General features: G+C 46.5%; 9 protein-coding genes across 9 annotated transcripts; 5 read left to right on the top strand and 4 right to left on the bottom strand.

Annotated features, from left to right (window-relative positions):
• Nucleotides 1-351: 351 nt before the first annotated feature.
• On the bottom strand, nucleotides 352-3,334 carry GLAREA_09239 (Nucleic acid-binding protein; the record flags this gene model as incomplete). Its single annotated transcript, XM_008078200.1, has 3 exons — nucleotides 352-474; nucleotides 524-3,017; nucleotides 3,066-3,334. 3 exons carry the CDS (start codon nucleotides 3,332-3,334, stop codon nucleotides 352-354), a joined length of 2,886 nt encoding a protein of 961 aa, XP_008076391.1.
• Nucleotides 3,335-3,645: 311 nt separating this feature from the next.
• GLAREA_09238 (uncharacterized protein) lies at nucleotides 3,646-4,444 on the top strand (the record flags this gene model as incomplete). The annotated part of the gene is made up of 3 exons (XM_008078199.1): nucleotides 3,646-3,684; nucleotides 3,786-4,173; nucleotides 4,224-4,444. 3 exons carry the CDS (start codon nucleotides 3,646-3,648, stop codon nucleotides 4,442-4,444), a joined length of 648 nt encoding a protein of 215 aa, XP_008076390.1.
• A 79-nt stretch (nucleotides 4,445-4,523) lies between these two features.
• Nucleotides 4,524-5,103, bottom strand: GLAREA_09237 (uncharacterized protein; the record flags this gene model as incomplete). Its single annotated transcript, XM_008078198.1, has 3 exons — nucleotides 4,524-4,580; nucleotides 4,639-4,925; nucleotides 4,977-5,103. The coding sequence occupies 3 exons, from the start codon at nucleotides 5,101-5,103 to the stop codon at nucleotides 4,524-4,526; spliced, it is 471 nt and encodes a 156-aa protein (XP_008076389.1).
• A 1,091-nt stretch (nucleotides 5,104-6,194) lies between these two features.
• GLAREA_09236 (uncharacterized protein) lies at nucleotides 6,195-6,371 on the top strand (the record flags this gene model as incomplete). Its single annotated transcript, XM_008078197.1, has 1 exon — nucleotides 6,195-6,371. The coding sequence occupies one exon, from the start codon at nucleotides 6,195-6,197 to the stop codon at nucleotides 6,369-6,371; it is 177 nt and encodes a 58-aa protein (XP_008076388.1).
• Nucleotides 6,372-6,816: 445 nt separating this feature from the next.
• On the top strand, nucleotides 6,817-8,335 carry GLAREA_09235 (S-adenosyl-L-methionine-dependent methyltransferase; the record flags this gene model as incomplete). Its single annotated transcript, XM_008078196.1, has 3 exons — nucleotides 6,817-7,203; nucleotides 7,250-8,167; nucleotides 8,225-8,335. 3 exons carry the CDS (start codon nucleotides 6,817-6,819, stop codon nucleotides 8,333-8,335), a joined length of 1,416 nt encoding a protein of 471 aa, XP_008076387.1.
• Nucleotides 8,336-8,580: 245 nt separating this feature from the next.
• On the bottom strand, nucleotides 8,581-9,546 carry GLAREA_09234 (Ribonuclease H-like protein; the record flags this gene model as incomplete). Its single annotated transcript, XM_008078195.1, has 1 exon — nucleotides 8,581-9,546. The coding sequence occupies one exon, from the start codon at nucleotides 9,544-9,546 to the stop codon at nucleotides 8,581-8,583; it is 966 nt and encodes a 321-aa protein (XP_008076386.1).
• Nucleotides 9,547-9,778: 232 nt separating this feature from the next.
• GLAREA_09233 (Acyl-CoA N-acyltransferases (Nat)) lies at nucleotides 9,779-11,470 on the top strand (the record flags this gene model as incomplete). Its single annotated transcript, XM_008078194.1, has 3 exons — nucleotides 9,779-9,864; nucleotides 9,922-9,949; nucleotides 10,073-11,470. 3 exons carry the CDS (start codon nucleotides 9,779-9,781, stop codon nucleotides 11,468-11,470), a joined length of 1,512 nt encoding a protein of 503 aa, XP_008076385.1.
• Nucleotides 11,471-11,766: 296 nt separating this feature from the next.
• GLAREA_09232 (uncharacterized protein) lies at nucleotides 11,767-13,623 on the top strand (the record flags this gene model as incomplete). Its single annotated transcript, XM_008078193.1, has 1 exon — nucleotides 11,767-13,623. One exon carries the CDS (start codon nucleotides 11,767-11,769, stop codon nucleotides 13,621-13,623), a length of 1,857 nt encoding a protein of 618 aa, XP_008076384.1.
• Nucleotides 13,624-13,843: 220 nt separating this feature from the next.
• Nucleotides 13,844-14,746, bottom strand: GLAREA_09231 (uncharacterized protein; the record flags this gene model as incomplete). Its single annotated transcript, XM_008078192.1, has 2 exons — nucleotides 13,844-13,888; nucleotides 13,937-14,746. The coding sequence occupies 2 exons, from the start codon at nucleotides 14,744-14,746 to the stop codon at nucleotides 13,844-13,846; spliced, it is 855 nt and encodes a 284-aa protein (XP_008076383.1).
• Between the last annotated feature and the right edge of the window lie 809 nt (nucleotides 14,747-15,555).

Genomic DNA, 15,555 nt, shown 5'->3' with positions numbered 1-15,555 from the left:
ATGTGGGATTTAGGAGATAACTTTTGGAGTATTAGAAACATTCTTCGTTATATAATTTCACTGAGGAATTGCTTTGCGGGAATAACCTCCTATTCCCCTACTTATTACGACAATCAGTGAGTGGATATGAGTAGCATCAGGGCATAACGCCAGCACATAACGCCTTTGCCATCTGAATATTCTCCAGTTCTTTATCATTAATCTTTACCACAATGGGTCCATTCCGCTCTAGCAAAAACAGAACTCCGAACTCCATAGTACAAATCTTGGTATCCATCCAACCACACTCCGCCCGCTCCCTGTCATCCCAAACATATCATATATAAATCCATTTCCTAACTCATAAACATTTCAATACTCCTCGACCGCACAATTAGGATGTAACACATAAACAGTAGCTTCTCCAGCTGCAGAGCTACCCTCGCCATCCTCACCAACGAGACCCTGGCCTCTGATTTCCATGAGAATATTTTCCTGTGATTTATTAGCAAATTGACATCACATGAGCAGTTGAAGAACATACCTTGACCATTCTCTTGATGATTTTCTTTGTCAGAGCCATTTCAGCATGATAAGCTTCTTCATCTTCAAGCTCACTCTCTTTCTGCTCCAAATACCATTCTATGAGTTTCGGACCATCAACACCCTCTCCATTTGACAACTCATCTTCGTTAACACGTTGAACAAGCAAGTTGACCACGCTGATGTACTTGTCGTAGGTAATCTTTGTCTTACGGCTCGCGCCGGTCCCTGTTGGGGCAGGAGTGCTAGTGGCGGCGCCGGCGCCTCCATCTGGTCCATCATCATCATCGTCGTTATCAGCATCGCCCATAGGAGAATCTCCATCAGGATCTGACCGCTGTCGAACGGCGCCATTGGGACCAATAACTTCATCATCCTCGTCAACGTCAACATCGTCCTTCTCAACAGATATAATGCTCTGCCTTAGTAAGTTGAATGCTTCAAGCACAAAAGCCGACGTAATCTCTTCGACGCAATTGGCTTTGGCGATTGCTTCCGACAGTCGAATAAGAGACTCAAGTTGACGGACAGTAATTCTGTAACTGTTTCGTCCAATGCCTCCCTGAGCATCATCGCTACGAAGTTCTTTATACTTAGCGATCAGTGTCTCCCTAGCTTCAGGTAGGAATTCAGGCTTGAAAGTTCTTGCAAATCTAATGTATCTTTGTAGCTGCTCGGTAGAGAATTCGGGCTGGACCGCTTCGTCACGAAGTTGGTGAATGCTAACGATGTGCTCAGCCAGGTGACGGTCAACCGTCTCATTGCACTCATCTAGAATGACGAAGAAAAGATCGAAACGAGACATAATGGGAGCGGACATGTTGATGTTGGCTCGGAGAGTTGTCTTTCGGTTGTAACGACCTCCTACCGGATTGGCTGCCGCTAAGATGGAGGTTCTGGCGTTTAACGTGGCTTGGATACCGGCCTTAGCAATAGAAATAGTCTGCTGTTCCATGGCTTCGTGGATAGCGACTTGATCGCTGATGTCCATCTTGTCGAATTCATCAATGGCGCAAATGCCGTTATCCGCCAACATAAGAGCACCTGCCTCGATGGTAAACTCCCCGGTTTCTTCATCCTTAACGACTGCAGCAGTAAGACCAGCCGCGGAAGAAGCCTTTCCAGAGGTATAAACCGCGCGTGGTAAGAAAGAGCAGATGTACTTCAGGAATTGCGATTTTGATGTAGATGGATCTCCCACAATGCAAATGTTGATGTCTCCTCTCAATGCCATGCCTTCAGGGGTGGTCTTGCTCAATCCACCCATGAGCTGCAGCAACAGCCCTTTCTTGACAATCTCGTGTCCATAAACCATAGGTGCCAGGGAGCCAACTAATCGAGAGTATATGTGAGGGCTGTGTACCATTTTTCGAAGTTCTTCGATTTCAGCTGGATTCATGGAGGCCAAAACTGCTTCCTGAGCATGATCCCCAGGTTCGTTAGGATCCACTGGCGCAAGTTGCTGTAAAGACGCCAAAATGTTCTCAGATTTTCCTTCCAGATGTTGATTTGCTGATGAACCTGTTGTTGAGGTGTCGGGGGTAACCATACATGCCAGAAACGCTAGTCTGTAGGTCAAGTCGCGAACACCCAATGCCTTCAAACCAGTAACACCATTGACATCTCCACTTCTGTTCTGAGTGTCTCGAATGGCTGTTGGTCGCACACCAGGTAATCCGAGCTGACTGACATCAGGCACAACGATCAGGGCACCCGTAAATATACATTTCTCTCCAGCTTTGGCTCGCTCCACGATCTCTCCTCGTAAGATGACATCTAATGTTCGAGGCATGCTTCCGGTAGGAATCTCCGATGAGTTTTCTTGCACTCGCACTTTCTGCCAATCGACGAAAGTACTCTGCCTTATGTCCAGTCTCCAAGCCAATCTATTGCTACATTCCTCGTTTGGACATTGTGTTGGTTCGGTATATCTGAACGTCTGCTCAATATTTGGAATAACACTTTTACATGATTCGCAGACGAAAGTTGCTAACGAAAGTTCCGGTCGGACTTCTGATGTTCGGGTGACTGTTCCTGAAATCGACAAAAGCTGGCCAATATTCGCTGTTCTTAAGTGACGAACGCGGCTGACAAGCGGGAGATTGTAAAAGGCCAATGTAAATAGTTTGTCGGTCTGCTGGTTCGTGGTTTTGTCGCCTTGAAAATCAGACTGACTTGCAGAGGCGGCATTACTTGCTCCTGAAGAAGTTTGATTACTTGACGCTGTGGGTTGTCGATGATCTCGGAAATATCTAGGTTCGTACTTGGCAATCATGTTATGAAGACCTCTTGTCAAGAATGGTAGGAATCGGTAGAACTCCTCCACAATACCCTCCGCTAAAGCGCCAGCGCGAAATTGTGATAAATGCCGGTAGTCAACATAGAGTGTCGAGAGCTGGTATGTTCTGAGTCCATGGATTTGGGCGATGTAGTATTTGTCAGTCGTTACAGCGCTAGAAGGAGGCGCTCCAGACGAAGAAGGCTCCTCAACGAATCTATCAAAGGTTAAAAAAGGGAGTCAAGCAGACCGAGGACCAAATTACGTTTCCAAGAACTCCTCAAAATTCTCCTGAATCATATAACCAATTCTATCTTCCACTCTGGGTACTGCGCGATCTTTCCTTCTTGGTCGCCCGGTACCTGTGGGAACCTGATCATCTGCGAATCCCTCATCGTCGCTGAGGGGTGCTACACTTTCGGAAGGGGGGCCTCTTGGGCGTGCTGAAGACCCTCGACCAGCTCGTGGTCTTGGTGTGCCGACAGAAGAAGGCCGTGGAGAATCCGCCGCATCAGACATCATTACACTCGCCATTTTGTAGGAAGAATTGTTGCGTCGTGGGTGTTGTGATGTTGATGTTGCTCTTGGATTCAGGAGGTACCGAAATTTGGCGGGCGGTAAAATATGGGGCGCGTTTTGGGACGCGACTTTCGTGTCAAAACGCGTTAAGTGATTTCGATAAATCATGTGACAACTAGGTATTTCGCAATTCATGTATTTTCAAAATATTTCAAGATGCAAGTTCTTTTACCTGATTCGGAATTGACTTTTATATACACTGTAACTCATAATTTTCGTGTCATAAGTGTATTTTCGAAAATACCTCGATTTGTTACCGCTACGTCATGACTATCACTTCTTCTACTACCAAATCTGACGAAACTGTAAGAGAAGACATCACAATATGTGAACCTGATACTCCTCTCCAAATATTGAGACCAAATGCATGACCCGTCTCTACAAAAGGTTAATTGACAATATCAAGTCTCGAAGCCCAGCTACCCTCCTCCAAATGACAACCCTCACCCGCCCACCCGCCTCAGAATACTACGCGTACCGTATTGCTCGTGGCGAACAAGGAGTCCTAACTTTCGAACCCTACAAATCCCATCTCCTCCCTCACTGGCGCTTCCGCACCGTCCCCATAGCACGCACCTCCTCTACCACCTTGTATGAGCACTTCTTATCCTTCTGCGAAGGAGATGATTTCGTGGGCATGGATATGGCGCGAAAGTTCATCCAGATGGGGATGACCAGGAGTAAAAGATATGCGAATTATAAAGGGGGAAAGAAGTATGATGGGGGAAAGGAGGGAGGCGTGCAGAGGGAGAAGAGTAAGGGTCATGAGGGGAGGGAGGAGAAGGAGGAGGCTAGTGAGTATTGTTGGGTGTGGTGAGGGGGTGGTTTGACTGACGTGAAATAGGTAGGATTTTTAAGGAGGTGTGGGAGAGGTGTAAAGCTCATGAGGGGTATCAGAGATTGAAAGAGCGGTTCTTGGTAGAGCAGAAGAGGTGGGAGAAGGCTCAGAAAGAGATTGGAAAGATTAAATCGGAGACTGAAGCGAAAGTCGAAGAGGAGGAGACGGCTCATGTGCCGAAGAAACGTAAGACTAGAAGTAGTATCAAAAAAGAAGAATTCAATTAAGAGGATATCATTGCTCAACACATTTGAACGCCTTGCCCATGCCATGTGATACCAAACGCCAGAAGCCTTCCAAGGCCAATCATTTAGCCTTTCCTCCTACACCAACGTCCAATTCTTCATCGTCGTGAGCGTGAATCTAGCTTCCGTATTAGTAAACCTCACTTCAAAACCTCAAAACCTAAGGTTAAACAAACCGTCTTCGCAAAATCAATCCACTCCTCCATCCCCCTAACATAAGGATCTGCCATCTCCTCGGGCAACGCCTCATGGCCCCAAACCATAAACTCATCAAACGTAGCCTCTTCGTCCACAACCTTCACCTCATTGAACTCCTCCTCGTCCTCTTCATCATGTTCTTTCGATTGTGGTTTCGGTAATATCTTGTCTGTCGTTGAAAGCACAACTCCGCGATATCCCTTAGGGATCTTCATTGCCTTTCCATGAAGCTTGCGGCCGCGAAAATATGCTATCGTTTTCCCATCTACATCAAATGTCAGAATCTTAACGTTGTATAGTGAGGAAGAAGACATACCTGCATCTTTCCTCGGCGACCAATACCGCTTCGATGTATTAACCGGTCCATTGTGATGGATTCGACATGGAAGTACATTAGGCGTGCACTCCCCCTTGTGGGATTTACTCTTTTGAATTGCGAGCATGATTTGAATGGTGTTGAATCAATCTGAAAATCTAAGAATTCTAAAGCCGTGAAGGAGACGCGCCGACCGACGCGTCGTGCCTCCTCGGCAATCGTCCCATGGATCGAGTCCCCGCGAATCATATCGCTGAAGACCCACATCGCGACGGGATCCTCAAGTGTTTCTCGACCGCGGGGTTGACGGCGATAGGATATCTATCTGTAAGATTTATATTTGGACAAGTATATAACTCGAGATACATACAGCTTTTGTAGCATCACGCTCTCATACAAACTTGGCGAAAAATTCAAGCTATCAATTGTTTAACCGCGAAACCCCAACATCTACACCGCTTCCAGTCTACACTACAGTCCGAATCCTTGATGCATTGTTGGTTGGTCGGCTTTATCCATAAATCAGTATGATGGATGATCTCCAGTTACAATTGATTCCGACCTCGAATCCAACCAACATCTGCCTAACTCGTAACCATTATCCAATACTGCAAGTCTTCGTAGCTCGTCGGAGCAGTCTGGAACAGGGTCCTCCGCCAACGTTGTCACTGCAGATTGTACAAGGTGTCGTCGGAACGTACAGACGCAGGGTCCCAACCCTTTAACCTTGTAGATTACATGTACGGGAAGCACAGTCACACCATTTAGAGGTCTGAACTGTATCCTTACGGTGAATATTAACTGCTCGGACAAGACTCTCGGGGCTTTCTATCGTTCTAGTGTAGGTAAGGACGAGCTAGAAGGGGAACTCGGAAGATCTGGAAAGTCCGATGGGTGGTAAGAATTGAGTCAGGCGAACTAGTGAGTGGGCATAATGTGAGTTGAGCTTTGTACTACTTATATAATTCGAATATAGGATTACTCAACTTGTATCTGGGAAATATGATAGATTGCTGCAAAAGAGTATCAAAGTCACAATTACACCAAAGAAGTATTTGCCAAGCAACTCTAATGTACATTGATAACGGCAACCGAGAAGTCATAGCAGCGAACATATAACAAGCAACTCGAACATCTCAACCCAGGAAGGATAGGACTCGAGACAAACAACAGCTTCCGCATTCGCTAAACAAGAGAACGAAATATCAGCTCTTCAAAATGCCCGAAACCCGTCACCAGAGCCGCCGCCCAGGTGCTGCAATTAAGCATCTTCGATGTGGAGCACGGACAAAGAACAGAGGCAGGCTGAAATGCACTAGTGGTGGGGTCCCGTATCAGAGCTTTCCATTGGCCAATGCTTCAGGAACTGCCCCCTCGCTTGACCTATTACAGTAAGGACCCCTTCTACTTCGTCATGGTACGGTTCCTGGACCGCCCAAATGTAGGTTGACTTCCATTTTACGGTGCACAGAGAGCCTTGTTGTTATCTTTTCTTTGCTGCCTTCGTCGACGTCGTCTTTCTCATTTTTATTCCTGTCAAGATCTCTGTATACTCGAGCCAGAACAAATAGCGAAAGAAAGACCCCGAAGCTTGAAACCATAGATGTGTTCGTAATTTGTGGATTTCCTTGTGTGTGCCTGAGATCGCGCGTACAACAATGTAAGATAAAATGCAGCTCAGAAATATATACGTACAAGCTAACCAACATGTAGTTACCTGCTCGATATTGCTGCGGAAACCCTTCAACAAGTCTGCAGACCGTCTGGTAATTGTTGAGTAGTTTCAGCACGGGAAGGTGATTTTGCGCCAAAGCACAAGTGCTCCCAAAGTAAAGTTAGAATGACTTCCTATATCACTGGGCCTTTGGCTCGTGGAGGTGACCTGATCAAAAGCACACTGGGAGGTGTGTCCTGGGGACCAGCGCTATCGGTGTCCAAGTCCGCGGTTACATCTCTATTTTCCCGCATCGAGAAGGGAACCCTGGTCATCAAGGACCGAACAACGGGGCAAACCAAAATTTATGGAAGAAAGGTGTCGAGAGATCATTCGAAATTGACAAATGGAGTAAAGGGCAATTCGAAAAAATCTGGGGGAGCTGGCACAGTGGAGGTAGTTGTGCATAAGGAAGCGTTTTGGGTACGACTGTTCTTGTTCGCAGATATGGGATTTGCCGAGTCATATATGTTGGGAGAATTCGAATGCGACGATTTGACAGGCTTTTTTCAGGTGGGATCTTCGCAATAGCGCACACGTCGAAAACTAACAAAAACAGCTCTTCATCCTCAACCGAAACCAATTGGCCAATGCGACGACACTCACATCATCTATTGCGAGTACGATCACTGGACTTGCCCGGAGTACGAATACCCTCTCGAATTCGTTGTTAAATGTTTCCGCGCATTATGATATTAGCAATGAGATGTTTGCTGCATTTTTGTCAGAAGACATGACATATTCGTGTCCAATCTGGAAAGCACCATCTAGTGCAGACGAGGAGGAAGAGAGTTTGGAAGCTGCGCAAATGACCAAATTACACCGATTTATCGACGGGGCTCATATCAAATCTACGGATCACGTACTGGAAATCGGAACCGGCTGGGGATCATTTGCTATAGAAGCAGTGAAGAAGACAGGATGTCGAGTTACATCACTGACACTGTCTATTGAGCAGAAAGATCTAGCGGAGAAGAGAATCTCAGCAGCAGGTTTCGACGACAAAATCGAGGTAAAGTTGATGGACTATCGAGCGCTGCCAATTCCTAGAGTGCCATTCGACAAAGTCGTTTCGATTGAAATGCTGGAAGCTGTTGGAAAAGAATACCTGGAAACATACTTTTCCTGCATACATCGACTTCTCAAAAAGGACGGTATCGCGGTTTTCCAATGCATTACCATGCCGGAAGGGAGATATGAGGCTTATGCGAAAGGAGAGGATTTCATTCGCAAATACATATTTCCAGGAGGGCATCTTCCTTCGATCACTCAACTGGTAGATAACATCACCAAGGGTTCTGAAGGAACTCTGGTTGTCGAACGCATTGAGAACATAGGTGGACACTATGCGAAGACGTTACGCTCGTGGAAGGAGAAATTCATGGTCAACTTCGAATCAAGGATCCGACCAGCTTTGATGATTGAGCACCCTGAGATGGGTGACAGAGAAGTTGAAGTGTTCGCGAAAAAGTGGGAGGTAAGCATATGTCCCAAAACCGTGCGTTGCAGAAAATTGCTGACTTTGATTTAACAGTATTATTTCTGCTATTGTGAGGCTGGTTTTGCTACCAAGACTTTGGGTGATGTAATTATCACCGTTGGCCGAGAGGGCGCTATGGAGTTGATGGAGGGTATTCCACTTTGAATTTTGCTGCCATTTCAGCGCTGGAGTCTAGAGGAAGTCGGGTATCTTTGCCATATCCGCATCATAGAACGGAGTTGTTCCTAACGGAGATGAGAGTTTAGACCATGTAGAAAGCTTGATCTAGTACACAGTTTACACTGCTCTTCTCCAATTGACTCTCGTGGTAAACATGTTGTTTACATAAACGTAGGGCAATTTCTGACAAATGAGCGTAGAGCCGTAAGGACCACTCGAGCCAGCCTCCATCAATGTTTGCCCTTTTTCTTTTTCTTCTTCGGATTCGATTTGCCGCCCCCACTGCCCTGGACCTTTACAGGAAAGCGCTGCGCGTGGTCGATGTCGAACGCAGACTTATGTCGTCTAAAAAGAAGCATCGCAGCACGAGCATCCTCAATACTAGAATGTTCCCCTCCCTGTATCTCAACCCCAAGAATCTCCTTCGCAAGCGTCTTCAACTTCGGATATTTCCCCGTGCTATACTGTTTGAACCCCGGAAACTTCGACGTATCCCTGATATCCCTCTTCGAATGTCCCAACATCAGCGCATCGAGGTCATTCTTCAACGCATGCCCAACAATCACTCTCCCCTTCAAGATCTTAGCCACCTCCTGCTGCACATCATCAAACTCCCTCGCCGTAGCCATATTCTTCGGCGACACCCCACTAACATGCGTCCGCCAATCCGTCACAAACTCTTTCGGCCGTACAAACGAATCGTACACCTGCGTCCCGTGGAAATTGACGATGCTGATTCTCGCGAGCACAGAACGATCCTGTTCTCCTCCCACACCAACCATTTCGCAATCTAACCCCACGTATTTCCCTATCTCCACGTCCTCGGATAGCCCCCCATTAACCTTATCCTCCCTCTTCGTCGGAACCGTGGTATTCTTGAAATCCTCGCCATAAGCATCCGCCAGGTCTCTTGCAGAGATATCGTTATCCTCAGCCCACAGCGCCAACGTCGCAGAAGGCGCAGCCTGCGCAGCTGCTTCTCCAGAACTAGATCCATTCCCCATCTTCCTCCTTTTCACACCCAACGCCTTCGTTGAGGCTGGTTCAAACAAGTCACCCAGCAACCTCCTCCGCTTCGCAATCGAATTCCGCGTTTGCTCAGTTGGCGCTTTCCGTTTCTTATCCGCCTTAACGCTATTCTCTTTCTTCAGTACACTCTGCAGTTTCTTCCAGTTACTCGATAATTCAGGCGCCATATCGTTGTTATGCTATCGCATGATGGTACTGCGTGCCAAAAAATCTCAGCTCCCCTCCAAAATTCACACCCCGGAATGATAATTTTAGCGGGGCAAACCTTCACCCCTGCGCGCCTAAAAACTTCTGCGAGACGAGGCTGAAATAGCCTCGCCCCTTCCATTCCGACCGTCGTATATCACGACCGACTCACAACAAATAATTGTTTTCATCAAAAATATCGTGGTTTTCATCATGACGACTGGCGTGCAGGCTCAGGATGCGACGGTGGGCTCGCCTGCGCCGAGATTAAAGGGGAAAGCGACTGTTGATACGCTCAGGTGAGTTTTGAGGTTTGGTGGGTGCGAGGGGATTGCGACTAACAAATTTGGGTGTAGTATTGGGTGTTTGGCTATGGTTATGAAAGTGAGTTTACATGCGCTTCACATATTTATTTGGCCTTTAAGACCACACCCCGAGTGATTTCTTGATCGACGCTCTTTCTTCACAACTTATTTGATTTTGTGAAAATATGTTAATAATTCATAGGATGGAAAACTTAGAAGAGCTGAGATTCTGAGTATCAAAGAGACCAAAAGTGGTCGACAGTTTTACTGTAATTTCGACAACTTCAACAAACGTCTAGATGAATGGGTCCCGGCTGCCCGAATAGACTTTTCTCAAGATGTTGAGTGGCCAAGTCCAGAAAAGCCGAAGGAAACGAAGAAAGCCGCTGCTCCTGTAGCCAAAAAGACAACGACTGGCAACAAGAAAGCTCAAAAGCGACCTGCTGCGACACGAGAGACTTCCATAATTTCGGAAGGCGAGACACCGCATCCATGGGCCGAATTTACGGAGTCTCAAAAGGCCACTCCTGACGCTGAAGGCGATGTTACCATGACATTGGACCTAGATGCCACGCCGGGTGCTGATGATGATGCTATGGATGTTGATGACGCTGCCGCCGACGCTGTTGCTGCCAAATCACAGCTTAATCGGGACTTCAACGATGAGGAAGAGAAGAAACGACTACGCCACGGTGGATCGATGACCCAGAACCAAGCCGAAATTTCGCGTATTAGGAACATCTCCAAAGTGCAGTTTGGTAGATACGACCTCTTTCCGTGGTACTTCTCACCATACCCTGAATGTTTCACACAGGAGGATCTGATGTACATTTGCGAGTTCTGTTTAAGCTATTATGGCGATTTAAAGTCATTCGGAAGACACCGCCAAAAGTGCACCTTGCTACATCCTCCAGGAAATGAGATATACCGCGACGATTATGTGTCTTTCTTCGAAATTGATGGCCGGAGGCAGCGAACTTGGTGCCGCAACCTCTGTCTCTTGTCAAAGATGTTCTTGGACCACAAGACGCTGTACTACGACGTCGATCCTTTCCTTTATTATGTCATGACAACTAGAGACAAAAAAGGCTGTCATCTTGTGGGTTATTTCTCGAAGGAAAAAGAAAGTGCAGAAGGTTACAACGTTGCTTGTATCTTGACGCTTCCGCAGTATCAACGCAAAGGTTATGGACGCTTGCTCATACAATTCTCTTACGAACTTTCCAAAATAGAAGGCAAGCTTGGATCACCAGAAAAGCCCCTATCTGATCTTGGTCTGCTTTCATATCGACAATACTGGACAGAAAATATGATTGAGATTCTATTGGAATACAACGAACGAGAGGAGAAATGCAGTATAGATGCTCTAGCTTCACAGCTTGCCATGACGTCTGGAGACGTTGAGAGTACACTTCAAGCACTAAAGATGCAGGTTTATTTGAAAGCTGAGCATAAAATTGTCATTCCGGCGCATTTGGAGGCTCGACATTTGGCGATGAAAGAGAAGCAAAAGACTAAGCCTAAGAGAGTGATTGAGCCAGGACGAATCAAATGGAGACCTCCAATCTTTCCTGCTAGCACTCGTACGTGGGCTTGGTAGGATTCCAGGTTACTTACAACCTTTGTTTACCGCGGTCGTTGTATTAGCTTCGGTTCATTCCTACAATATTCAAACAGGAACATCGAAGATCCCCAAAATGGTGGCGCAAATGGTTGGTCGTGAAATAATAGGGCACGGCGAGGTGGTCTGGTGGTTATGTATGGCTATGTCGGGAGGCTGTGCAAGGCTCTCAGCTCGAGGCTGGTGCTATCTTATTTGGTATCTATAGACTTGACCATTCCTCCAAGTTTTTCATCGAGGAAGATTGACGACGGCCCATCGATCACGCCCCCAGAATGGAAAATCCGGCCTTTGATACCTCTACGCCCACTCCTGAATACACATATCAACCACTCGACACGCCTCTTACAATAAGGCTGTTGCTGATATACCCCGCACCAGAAGACTCTCTACAACCTATACGTGCTTGTCTTACAGAAACCTCATTACACAATCCCGAGCCTTACAATGCTGTCTCATACTCGTGGGCCACCGAGGATGGGGATGACTCGCGGTCTCAACAAGTGATATGTAACGATGCATATATCAAAATCACTAAAAATTGCGAAGCTGCCCTTCGGCGGTTTCGACACCATCACGAAACGACAGTACTATGGGTGGATGCTATCTGCATTGACCAGTCGAATCTTGTGGAGAGGAGTCAGCAAGTTCTGCTGATGAAAGTAATATATTCGAAAGCGGAAGCGGTTCTCGTATGGCTCGGCGAGGCATCCAGTGACGGTTGTAACAATGACGACTCGAACATTGACACGGATCAATTCGGATCGCATACGGATGTGGCTATTGAATATATGAAAATGGTAGTAGGCTCACCGCCTCGCGATGAAAATTTCTCTGTATGTGAGGACGGGGTTACTCCAGTGGGCGATGATGTTACGCTTGTCTATGGATTTCCAGTCCTAAGTTTAACTGAATCTGAAGCCAATTATCTAAACAAAGGGTCGCCGATGTACCTCGGTCTTCATTCTTTTTTTTCCCGGCGTTGGTGGAGGCGTATTTGGGTTCTCCAAGAAGCATCTCTTAATTCTGAATGCCTTTTCTTTTGCGGGCAGATGGTAATAAATCGGAGTGAGGTTGATCATTCTCTCATGATATTCGCCGCGTGCCCGAGAGTCGATGTCCATAGATTCATCGGTATCCCATCTGCACATATTACTGTGAGAGTCAGATTACAAGAGAGCTCCGACCGGAGCATGTATCATCAGCCAAAGCTGCATACCTTATTGCAGGACACACGCCACCTTCGCAGCTCTGACCTACGAGACAAGGTTATTGCTTTAATGGGGCTTGTCCAGGAGGAAGAATGGCTGCTGCCTCCTCCAGACTATGGCAAGAGCGCTGCACTAATATTTGCAGAAGTTGTGGAGAACTTGGTCGACAATACCCACTCTCTTGATATTCTTCACGACTGCACCGGAATTTCGAACATTCATGGTCTCCCATCTTGGGCACCCGACTGGTCTGTCAAGACGTCAAAAATCATTAAACCAAAGCATTACAACGCTTCTAAGGGGTCAGCAGCCGAAAATGTCAGCTTTGAGGAGCATATTTACTTTAAAGTTCAAGGGAAATTATTCTCGGGCATCACTCACGTCGAAAACGGCGTCAAATATGCACCACATGTTAGCAGAAGAGCATACGAAGCAAACAGCATAACTGACTGGAGGAGCTTTTGTCGACTTGGACTGTCCTTGACGAGTTATCCCACAGGGGAATCTGCTTCCGAGGTCCTCTGGCGGACCATGTGCGCGAACGTCGTCAATGGAAAGTACCCAGCAGAAAATGACACTGTGTTTAGTTATCAATCGTGGTACAAGGCTCTTCTCCGTGGGGGGGATTTTGTTCGTGAGATGGTTGCAGAGGAAGTTTCTCCAGTATATTATGATCGTGTCCGAGCATTTACACGAGGAAGAACTTTATGCACTACGTCAAATGGATATCTGGCACTCGTACCGGCAGAAGCACTTACTGGAGATCGTATCGCTATATTTGCTGGTGGACGGGCACCGTTTGTTTTAAGACCTTTTGGGAGTAAATTCAAATTGATAGGAGCTTGCTATGTTCACGGTATCATGGACGGGGAAGCGTTTTCTGAAGATGACTTGGAGTTGCAGAGTATCAAATTATGCTAGGTAGCAGTATTGAGTTGCAATTCAACCTTAGAAAAATCCACATCAAGCCTTAGCTAGAGCGTGAAGCGTATATAACTCAATAATATGAGGATAACGGAAGATCGATTTCAAAGTCGACCCTAGCCCGTAGAATTGTCCGTACAGTAAAATTACGACACATCACTTCTCGCTCATTAGCATACATCAACAAGCAGAATATATCTTGAAATATTCCAGGTCGCTAGTAATCGACTATATCTGGCAAGAAAGTCCACTCAACCCAAACCTAGACTCTACATTAGCGAAATCTTCAAAACACATCAAAAAAACTCACATCAGAACCCTTTCCACAAAACCTCTCCACCGTACTATTAACAACCTTCTCCGCAAACTCCCTCTCCTCCTTCATCTCCTCCATCTCCTCATAATCATACCCCTCCTCCTCATCAATACTCATCTCATAATCCACCAACTCCACACACAAACTCACGCCCCTCCCCTTCTTATCAGCCAACACAAAAAGATGCTCCCCCAATACATCCCAACTGTGCACATCCATCACCAAACACCCCGTGCGAATCACCAGCGTTAACTCCTTCAACCGCTCATACGTCTGCAATAACTTCCCTAATCGCACGATCTGCGCGTCTGGCGTCCCCTGGAAACAGAATTCAACGTCCATATCCACAGGCGTGAGGTTTAGTACAATCTTCCTCACATCCTGACACAGCGCCCGCGTCCTCAACAACGTACTATACACCGCCCACGCCTTCCTCTCCCGCCGACTCAACCGGTCATCAGTGTAAATCTTCACTTCCATATACGCCTGCGCAGAAATCACGGGCAGCGCTTCTAGAAACACCCGTTTACTGGTTAAGAGCAAAGGGAAGGAAGGGATGTTGGACCAGCGGATGAAGCCGGGGTGGTTGGAGGTGGGAGAGCGTGTTCCGTGGATGACGAAGTCCGGGATGTTGTATTCCGGGGGGTGAAGACGGGAGGTTATGAATGTCCATTTGTAGATTAGGTTGCGGATTTCGGGGGGGTAGGTGAAGAGGGGTGTTGTTGTTTGTGATGGAGATGAGGAGGAGGGTTGGGGTGGCGATGGGATGAGTGATGTTGTTTGGGAGGGGTGTTGAAGGGCCATTTTGCGTGAGAGATGTTGGTGTGATTTTGCTACGGCCTCGATACGAAGGCGTCGCCCAAACCCGTGAGTTGTTATGATGATTGTTTTTCTACGTCCGCGATGGCGGTTGAGGATGAGGTTGTAGGTTGTGAATCGCGTCTGCTGAGAGAAGTTCATGGCGCCGAGCTTTATCCGGGGGGACTAGGTGGAATGGGCGAGGACGAAGAAGTACATCGAAAGAGTTAGTTGTGTAAAATGAGAATATTAAAAAGTTGAGTGGGAAAAGAAAGGTTTGGTATGTCGCAAAAAATGTTGAGGTAAAAATGTTGGCGGTCGTGTGGTGAATTGAAACTGTCGAATCAATCTCACATTTACCTAAACGAATGCATGTTCATGTTAAACCACTCATTTTGAGGATTCATATTCAACATCATATGTTAAGTCATGGTATAAGTTGAGAGTAAAGTGAGGTTGAGTTATATTAAAATCCATTCAGTCCTTCTCATAACAACACTGGCTAAGAACATATTTTTATCGCTCGTTCAGTCAACCACTTTTCATTCTAAGGACCCCGAACTTCTCAAATACAGTAGATGAAACATGAGGCATCAACTCGTCTGGTTCTAATCTCACTATCATCTTATGATTGGCAAAATTTCTCCTACCTTGACATCTCCATATAAAAATCGTTTCGCTAAAGTATTGGTGACATGACCGAGGCGAAATTTATTCTTATCCTTACATTCTTATATGTCAACTCAATTCTCATATGAAAGTACGAGAAAAACCTAAGTTATGATTTTCATAGACTCTTCCTACAAAAGAAACTC

Source organism: Glarea lozoyensis (assembly GCF_000409485.1).
Source record: "Glarea lozoyensis ATCC 20868 chromosome Unknown GLAREA1, whole genome shotgun sequence".
NCBI lineage: Eukaryota > Fungi > Ascomycota > Leotiomycetes > Helotiales > Helotiaceae > Glarea > Glarea lozoyensis.
The sequence above is the reverse complement of the archived record's forward strand: the minus strand, read 5'-3'. Positions and strand labels throughout refer to the sequence as shown.